The sequence below is a fragment of the Heterocephalus glaber genome, unplaced genomic scaffold (assembly GCF_053883595.1).
Source record: "Heterocephalus glaber isolate CG9 unplaced genomic scaffold, H.glaber_assembly_v1.0 deba00001150, whole genome shotgun sequence".
Taxonomy (NCBI): Eukaryota; Metazoa; Chordata; class Mammalia; order Rodentia; family Bathyergidae; genus Heterocephalus; species Heterocephalus glaber.
In genome coordinates this window covers 2,116,158-2,126,113 of record NW_028258204.1, presented here as the reverse complement: position 1 = coordinate 2,126,113, position 9,956 = coordinate 2,116,158, and the positions used below count along the sequence as shown (strand labels likewise).

The 9,956-nt window shown below is 40.1% G+C and overlaps 1 protein-coding gene across 1 annotated transcript; it reads right to left on the bottom strand.

Moving 5' to 3' along the window:
• Positions 1-543: 543 nt before the first annotated feature.
• On the bottom strand, positions 544-9,593 carry LOC147828271 (beta-microseminoprotein-like). Its single transcript, XM_087210564.1, has 4 exons — positions 9,579-9,593; positions 9,333-9,444; positions 8,104-8,227; positions 544-1,276 (listed from the first exon to the last, which is right to left on the bottom strand). The coding sequence occupies exons 1-4, from the start codon at positions 9,591-9,593 to the stop codon at positions 1,156-1,158; spliced, it is 372 nt and encodes a 123-aa protein (XP_087066690.1). The 3' UTR covers positions 544-1,155.
• Between the last annotated feature and the right edge of the window lie 363 nt (positions 9,594-9,956).

Genomic DNA, 9,956 nt, shown 5'->3' with positions numbered 1-9,956 from the left:
TAGCCCACAACGCCAAACAAAGCCCTAGCAATATCCAATCAAGCAAGTGTAGACCCTCATGAAGGTGAAGATGGGACCCTTACCCTATAAGACAGGGACAGCTCCAGAGTCAGCAGTGTTCCATCTCTGGCCCCACACTCTCTGTGGAGTGTCATTGTACTACTTCTTCTTGCAATAACTATAATAAAGTACTTTTGATTTGTACCAGTCTTCTCTGAATTCTCTCTCTATGTTGGAAAGAGAGACAGGCCCAGCAAGGGTGAGTTTGAGGACCACTAGATCCCAGACCCACCAGATGTAACAGTGGGATGTAGTGACAGAGCAGGCAGGATTCTGCCGAATAAAAGCCAACAGTTGAACATAGACATTGAAAAGGAAAAAGGATATAATTTAATCTCAAAGATACACTTACTTTTACGTTATCCACCAGGTCACAGGACAAAGAAGCAGAAGTGAGATATGTGAAAAGTGGCAGAGGCAGCAGTGGTTCTCTTGGGAGGGATGCATGATGACCAATTGTACTGTGGGAAACATGCTATAAATTTCATTTAGATTATTTTTAAAATTAATTTTATTGGCATATTTTAGGTATACAATATAATGGCATTCATCATTGAAGATTTGTACCTTTACATAACATATCTTGATTCTTATTTTTCCCCATTCCCCTGTCCTCCCTTCATCCCTTCCACTCTTCTATTTACAAAGACTTAGTTTCCATTTTTTTCAATTTCTCATGTTAATTCCATTCCTTCTTTACTTTCCCCTATCCCTCCCACTTCCCCTTTACACATTTTCTTCCTATTTCACTTTATCCATTATACACTTTGATCCTTATTTATACTTTCAGTTTCTCACACCAGAGAAACTATTTGGTATTTACACATGTGTGTCCTATTTATTTCACTTAAGAGTATTGCCTCAATGTGCATCATTTAGATTATTTATGTCTCCTCCTTCAAATATTTGTGTGATATGTAATGTGCATTAAATCACTGTACACAGAATTAGTTATATTAAAGAACATACATGTTCAAGGGTTTGTGCAAAAATGATTTTTTTGCTAGATAGAGCTACAGAATCTCAGACTTTCAGAGATTTAGGCAGAGAAAGAGTGGTCTTGGAGGCTGGGCACACAGGAGAACTTTATAGTATCTAGTAACCAACAGCACAAGGTTTTCCTGAGTCTTCATTGTCCACCATGGAGTAGGTGCAGTTTTCCCTGTAAAAAATGGTATGACAATTTTCTTCATCATAATGTGTAGGTATAGCAATTCTGTAATGGAGATAAGACTGTTAGAAGAACAAAGCACCTGTCAACTGACCCTGTTGCCCAGGCCAGCTCTCAGCATGAAGCAGCTTATATTTCTACTGGCTGGGGTGCTACCCACTAATCTATGGCACACCGTGGCAGGCAGCCCCACAGATCTCTTCCTATTTATACCCTAGAGTCACACAGATCAGCCCTCTCGTGGGTTCCACACTGCTCCTAACAGAAAGCAGGAGACATTCTGGCAGGTCCAGGCCAGTTCTGCCACATTCTGAGATAAGAAAAGTTGACTAGCCCAGGACTCCTGCATCTATGTTTAGAAAGTGACAGCAGTTCTGCCATTGGAATGTGGAAGGGAAGGCTGTCTGTGTCTATTACACATAGATTGATATCAAAGAACCTAACTCCACACAGAGTTGCAAGGAGCTATTCAGGCCAGGTTCTCTGATCTCAGGGAGATGATCAATGTGGGGTCTGATTCACAAAAAAATCCATCCCACACTCAGTGATGCACAACTTAGTGTTCATTTCATGCTTAAATCTCATTGTATACTCCTCAACTTTATGAGTCTCCAGTGGACAAAGGCATTCAACTCCAGGGCTACTTGGGACAATATTTTCATTCACAAGGTGATGCTGGATTATTATTTTGACAAAAGAAAATATTTTGAACTTCTTTCTCATCCACCCAAAGCAATGTGGATTTTCAGTGCTTATTATGTGGCCCCAGGACACTGACCCTTGCAAATCTTGATGCACTAAAGAGAAGGGCAGAAATCTGCTCATGGGGACCAGGGCACTGGGCACTGGAACAGAGGATAAGGCATAACAGACACCTGTGGGAACACTGTCTTGTGGGTGGAAACAAACTCTGGAATCATACCTTGGGCTCTAAGGTCCTGTTTTAACGAAGAGCAAAGATTCCATAAGTTGGACTATAAAATTTTCTGAAGAAATTTTGTATGATGGAAGAGTGATGATACTAAATTATTAATTAGAGAAGTTGTACCATAAAAATATAAAGCTTTATATCCTGTACAGAAAAGGATGTATAAGAAAAAGTTATTGAAAATATAAGTAATTGCTACTTTAAGACAGTGGAAATATAAATAAGGTGGCATTATTGATGTACATTCCAATAGTCTATTAATTAGTGATTTTTATTGCACTATAAGAAAATATCATTTAAGATCATTAACAATTCAGAGGTAGTCGTTTCCAGTTGTGAATGTGAAATGGTATAACCACAGAGGGAAACATTTCAATATTTCCTCAAAGTCAAACCTTAGATCCATAGTGTCCACCTAGACCACTTCCAGTAAGCTCATTAAAGATAGTAGAGACAAAAACACACATACATGTGTCTACCAGTGTTATTTGCGTAAACAAAAGTGAAGGCATCCCCAAATACCTCCACAAAGAAATGGATAAACCAAGTAGATAAATGAAGTGTGGGGTGTCAATGCCCAGGGCTATCGCTGTGGTTTAGAGGAAAGAAGCTCTGACATGGAGCAACAGGGCTGGACCTCAGGAAGCTGCTGAGAAAAATAAGCCCACACAGCAGACAAGTATTATGGGTTTGGCAAAGATACTGAGATCAGAATTAGATTATAGGATCTCAGGGATGGACAGAAGATGAAAATAGAAATTAAAGATTAAAGGGTACACAGTTTATTTTTGCAGTCTTTATAAAGTTTTGGGAAATGCCAAGTATTGTGGGAAACAGCCATAATCCAAGATACTTGGGAGCTTGAGGAAGGATTGGCTATTGAAGGCCAGCATGGAGGAAGCCCTGGGATCAATTCCAAAATATGGAAGAAAGTTCAATTATAAAAGGTCTTCAAAACAGTGGATACAGTTAAACAATACTGTATATGTAGTCAATGCCAGTGAATTTTAATATGGAAAAGAGTTAAATCTAAAAACTTCATGTAATACTATTTTATTCCAATAGAAAATAACTAAAAATAAAGTAGTGATTATGGAAGGATATCTAATCCTTCACATGTGTTTAGTAGGTAATAAACATGCATAATTCTGACATCTCTGTTGAAAAGTATGTTGCTGGGAAACAAGGCCCATCAATAGATGCAAATGTAATCCCACTGAGACATAGCATGGGAGAGGAAATAGCCCAGGGGGACTAAGCAGGGATACTACACACATGAGTTGATCAAATGCCCTGAACTGCTGTCTGGATGACTTTCATTCTGTGCCTCACTCATTGCAGTCTTGGAGCTGGGCATTAGCATGGATGGGGGCCAGGACACTTCCTGTTATGGTTTGGGTCTAGATGTCCCCCCAAAATCTCATGTGATCATAGGTGGCTAAATCTAGAGTGAGTGTTGCTAGGATTATGGATGTGTGATTAGTAAGCCACCACAGGTACCTGATTGGTTTGGCACTGCCCTAATCCCAGTAGTCTGAATAAGATAAAAGGGGCAGAAAGACAATGTAAAGGTCCCATGTTGCTTTGCTACCTTCTGGCCACCATAAACTATTTCTCCTCTGCCAAAACACCCTGCTTTGGAGCCACCTGATCATCAGCTGAATCCTCTATGAACTGTAAGCCAAATAAACCTTTCCCCCTTTTAACTTTGGCTGTCAAGTATTTTGTCTCAGCTATGAGAGAAAAGTAACTAAGGCAGAACTTGGTACTAAAGAAGTGGGGTCATTGCTGTGCCTATACCTGACCATCTGATTTAGAAGCCTTTAGAACTAGCTTGTGGGAAGGGGAAGAATTAGAAAAAGTTCAGAGATGCTGGCTGTAAAAGTACAGCAGGAATGCCTTAGGCTACACTGTATGGGAGATTCTGGTCAGAGCTCAGAAAAACAGAAAGCCAATAAAGACCAGACTCAGGAGATTTCTTCTGAAAAGTACTGCATTGGCTGTTGGACTCCAGGCAATGTGTATTATGGATTGGCAAAAAGTTTGTCGGCATTTTGCTCATATCCAGAGACTTTGCCAGAGACTGAGATTAAGGATAGTGGACTAATTAATCTGGCAGAAGAAATTTCAAGGCATTCTAATATTGAAACAGTGACATGGCTACTGTTGGGGACTTTTAGTCAGATTTATGGTGAGAATCATGAACAAAGAAGCCAGCAGAATAGTTTAAAACTTTTTGAGTTTGGCCACAAATGAAGCTCCAGTAAATCAGTTGACTGCAAAGATAGAGCAGAGGAGATCTTGATTGCTGAGAAGGAACAAGAGACTAGAAAGGATGGCCTGAAGGCATTACAAGAAGCAGCAGGAATCCACCCTTTGAAGACTCAAATTTGCAAAAAATAAAAGACTTTGCTTTGAGAAGAAAGCCCCAGAGCACAATATTCCAGAATGGTGCCAGACTAGAGAATTTATTCCTCAGAATTGGGTTCAGAGTGCTCAGCAATCCAGGCACTTGACCTCTACAGCCAATAAGGAAAGAAGACTAGCTACTGTTCCAATTGGCAGCAGATCTTGGCATTTATGTGGCACTGGTTTTAGGTGACTACAGGATGGAAGAGTTCTAGAATCAAGAAGGCTTCCAACCAGATTTCAGAAGAAGGCCCAAAAGGCCAGGTAATGTGCCCCCGAGAGGGCAATGTGTGAAACTGTGAGTGTGAAGCCAGGGATACAGTGGAGATCCCAGATGTTTGGAGAGAATATGAGTCATCTGAGGAAAACTGCAAGGAGGGAGCAGAGCTAGCCCCAGAGAGACACCATGGGAGCTACAATCACAGCCTGTGCCATAGGGGTGAAGCCACCAAGCCCTTTGAAGTTCACAACTTTCCACAGATTTCCAGGAATACTAGAAGTGGAACTATGAGATTTAATGATTTCCCTGCTGGGTTCTGGACTTGCTTTGGTCCCATTCCCTTGTATCCCTGTTTGTAACTTTTGGAATGAAAATATCTATCTTATGTCATTGAATGTTGGAAGTGTTCAACTTTCTCTTAATTTGTACAGGGGCTTACAACTAAGAATTTGCCTTAAATCTCAGAGGAGGTTTTGGACTTGGACTTTTCAGCAATGCTGAAACTGGTAGGACTTTGGTAACTCTTAGAGATGGACTAAATGCCTCTTGTGTAAAGGAATGTACATGAGTCTTTGGAGAACCAGGGACAGAATGTTATGGTTTAGAGCTAGATGTCCCTTCAGAGCCTCATGTGGTCATAGGTGGCTGAATTTAGAGTAATTACTAAACCACTACACAATTGATTGGTTTGGAACTGGCCTAATCCCAGTAGTCTGAATAAGATAAAAGGGACAGAAAGACATTGTTAAGGCCTTTTGTTGCTCTGCAAACTTTTGGCCACCATAAACTGTTTCTCCTCTCCCAATTCACTCTGCCTTGGAGCCAGCTGATTACGGACTGAAACCTTTATGAACTGTAAGCCAAATAAACTTTTCCTCCTTTTAATTTGGAGTGTCATGTATTTTGTCTCAGTAATGAGGGAAAAGTAACTGAAACACCTCCCTACCCTCCCCAGAAAGCCTTGGCCTGGGCCTCCAGACACTGAGCACATGGAAATTTGATCAGTCTCCTACAGAGGGAGCCATGTATTCCAATATTGTCCTAGAAAACCAGAGCCAAGTCAGCCTTGCTCTATACCCAAAATGAAAATGAAAAGTCATAAAGAAGCAGATGTGGCAGGCGTGGAGTCAGTCCCAAGTAAGGAGAAGCTGGTTCTGATCAAAGGGGATAAATGAGCACATGTTCCCAGGATGAAGCAGCATGCTACATGGGACAGGAGACACAGGAAGAAAGAAACGAGCACCTGGATGCCTGACCTCCAGCCACTACCTGTCCTAGGATTGAGTCTAAAGACCTTACCCAGAGAAATCGTTACTTCTCTTCTACATGAAGAAATGATTGAAAACAAAGATTGGTTCTCATTTCTATCTGATGATCCCCAAGATATAATAAAGAAAATGAGACTGAGAGAGACTCAAGCATCTTCCCCAAGGATTCACAGGTGCACAAAGGCAAAGAGATTCAGAATGATGCAAATGAAACTCCAACACTGAGGCTCCTCCCACTTCACTGCTAGGACCAACAGTCACTCTTTTATACTCAACTTTCAAGAATCACTGAGGAGAGTACTATGGATAGGCTGGGATGACCAAGCACTGACAAACAGGGCACCCTTTAACAACTAGGCTACAGTGCTCCTTTCTGTGGGAGAAATTGTTGACCAGCCCAGAACATGGTCAGGACATGGCCACATTGAACAGTCAAATGTCACTTGGTTAAAAAAAACACTGTCGAGAGCCACTAAAACATTATATAGCTGTAGCAGGTGGTGGTTGGCCATTGCAATGCTTGGGAGGCTACTCCAGGAACCCACCCTCATCTTTGAGTCATATTTTTTGCTCCCCTGTGCACTAAACACCAATCCATTCATGATTGTAGGCAGAATTTTTCAGACATTGCAATGCTCTTAGGATTCATGCTTTCCATTTAAGTCACCCTGCTACTCTACTTACTGGAATTCACATGTGATTCTCTGAGATTTGCTATATTCAGATTCAGAGATAATTTGGGGAAATGCTATTTCATGCAAATGCTTCTCTCAACAAAGATGGTCCTGTTGAACAGGAATGTAGCTTGGTGTTAGAGCACTAGCCTGGCATGCCTGCATCCTGGATTCATGACCAACATCACAAAAACCAAACAAATAAGACCAATACTACTAATATTCTTGGGAAACACTGCAATCCAGAGCTGACTGACAGGAAGACATCAGATGGATCCAGAGATGGAAACGAGGTGCCTCATTTAGAGATGACTGCAGGTGTCTACATTCTATCCTCCAAGAGATAAACCTTTGTCATCTCTAGAAATCCAGCAGAAAACATTTGAGAAACACTTGGATTCTGTGATTTCAATGCAAGCAGTGAAAGCACACAGGTATTACAGGACAAGGCACACTACAAATCACCCCTGATACTTTCCAATTCTTCCATCTTCTTGTGTTTACATCACTCCTCTTCTTAAAATCCGCCAAGATCTAGAATATAGTGGTTTTCAAGACTAATTCTAGAATAGCATCCAACCATTGGGTATGATTTTCTGTCCCCAGGAAACTAAATATACACATTTCAGAATAAATATAATGAATATGTATATATAAATAAAACAGTGTACAATCAAGCCAAGTGCCCATCTACAGGTGAATGAATAATGGATAAGCATAATGTGTTCTGTCCATAAAGTGCAATATTATAAATATTGAAATGGAAGGACATTATAACACACATTGTATAAAGGATAAACTTTGAGGATAGCATGCTAGGGTTAGCAAAGTAGTCTCAACCAGCCAAATACTTTGGGGATGAAAGTAAATGAAGCTACTAGGACAGTGACATTTGTAGATGCAGAAAGGAAAATGGTGGTGACCCTGGGTTGGAGAACAGGAGGAGAGGAGTGAAGGTTGGAAGGGTGTTGAGTTTTAATTGTGTAAAATTGAAAGGAATGTAAGGATGATTAGTAGAAATGTTACGCAACAGAATAAATGTGCTTGACCTGTACAAGATACAGGAGTGAAAACTAAACCCCACCACCACATCCAAAGAAAATCCTCAAGTAGACTGCAGAGTCTGGTTGATGATCAGAGGCTCTGTCTACACATGGAACATTTTCCATAGAATAATTTCTGGGGATGTTGACAGTTTGAGATCTTGTGCACTAAGTTGAAGAGGATAAAAGGGAAATTTGTGCCTTTATTCAATTTTACTGTGAATCTAAAATTGCTCTATAAAATAAAGTTTATTAGAAAGTTGTAAAGAATTGAATTTTTAATGAGAAAAAAGCTGCTCTTTTGAGACAGCTAGGTCTCCTCTCAGCCACTCCTGGCATGATACTGAAGTAGTGCAGTGTTTCATTCCATTTTGATCACAAGAGCAAATCTCACAGTAACCATTCATACAATTAGACTTTTTCTTGTATGTGACTCCAAGGAAATAACTGCATACTGAAAAATCTACACAGCACCATCAGTGGAGTCCCCACCTCATGCAACAGAAAAAACACTGGGGCCCAGCCCTTCCATGAGATGATAGACAATTTCTAAGTCATATATTACAGTGCTTCTCTATTTACCTTCAGCTGAAATACAGTGCTGAGCAGTCTTTGCAACTGGTAACATTTTCCAAACCCAACCCAAATCTTTCTATATTTTCTTTCAAATATACATTTCCAGAATAACTAAAGCCTTCTTCTTTATTATTTTGTGCCCAATTTCTCTTAATGGACTATCTCTTAAAAATTCCTTATTTCTCTATTTTTAGCTTACTTCTTTTAACTTTGGTTCTAAATCCCACATGCACCTGTAAGTGAAGATCTTGGGTACTAAAAAGTAAGTATATTGAACGGTTGTAGGTCAAGGGAAGATCTCATTTTCAGCATGCAAAAAGCCCTGGTTTTAATCAACAGGACCAAAATAAATAAATGTACAATAATAGTAGAGAAAAAAATCTATGTTAAGCCCTACCACAGAAAATGGAATTCAGGATCCCTGAATGTGGGCAAATGCTGCCATGACTTTAGAATACTCACCAAATGAAGTAAGTCCTCAACCAAGGGTGAAAACTGCTGCTGAGACTCCTGGACACACATGTACTTGAAGGATGCCCACATTCAGAGTCACCAGGGCTGCCCTGTTGGTGCAAATCTTACATCTACCTTCTGGTCCCCTGAATCAGCATCTACTTGTCAGCAAGAGTTCCCAGGTTTGGCATGAACATCAAAGACTGAATACTTTTTTGGATTAAGCAATAGTTCTTAATTTTGAACACATGTGAGAGCCAATTAAAGAACTGAGAAATGTGCAGCTCTAACAAGAGACATTATAATTCATCAGGTCTTAGAGCCCAAGCACTTGTACGTTTCAAGAGCTCTGTAAGTAAATCTCAGCCAGGCAAAATTGAGAATGACTGTCTTATACGCAGGCCAATTTGAAGACCCTCATTTGACTCCATTTCTCTATCTGTCCTCACCTACTTTCCTGTATTTAGTCAAAAGTTTTAACCTTCCTGATCTACCAGGCTATAGTCACATAATCAATATTAAAATCCAACACTTATCATCAAAGTTATCACCTTCACCTTTTTCCACTTGTAAGGTGTAACAGTGAGGGCTGGCTGAAGTGCCAAAGCTGGCCAGGAACAGGAGACAGCCCAAGAGAGATTTCTGTAATGTAAGAAATGTCAGAATAGAAAATGAATCAATTCAAACTGTCATCTTGTACTTTGGGGTCCCACATAAGATTCCCCTCTAGTCTCTAACAAGTGATTTTGTAGGTAGAGTTTCTTCCCTCTGGTTACCCAGGCAAGAAGCATGGTCTACATAGTTACTGAATAAATCAAGCATGGAACCAAATGTATGTCAAGAATCTCACAGTTGCAACAACTATGAGCTTTCTTACAGATGATGTTCAGAAACTCTAAAATATAAAAGAAATGAAACAAGTGTTATTGAAATTAATAAAACATAAGCAAAACATAAAGGGAAAGTATAGATAGTGAGAGACTGGCTTTAACAGTGTTAATTGAATATGTAACTAAAAAGATTACAGCAATGTCTTAGTCACTTTCCTAGTGGCTGAGACACAATATCAAACACCTGCAACTCAAAGAGGAGAGGTGTATTTTTGTAGAGGTTTCAGTCCTAGCATGGTCAGCAGCATGGTGGAATTGCCTGAT

What these genes read in the sequence shown, in the direction of transcription:
- LOC147828271 (XM_087210564.1), bottom strand. An exon ending in TGATAACTTTGATGATAAGT is followed by an intron (nt 8,228 to 9,332) that starts GTTGGATTTTAA and finishes TAGATTTTTCAG; the next exon opens with TATGCAGTTATTTCCTTGGA. An exon ending in ACTTCAGTATCATGCCAGGA is followed by an intron (nt 1,277 to 8,103) that starts GTGGCTGAGAGG and finishes TCTCCATTACAG; the next exon opens with AATTGCTATACCTACACATT.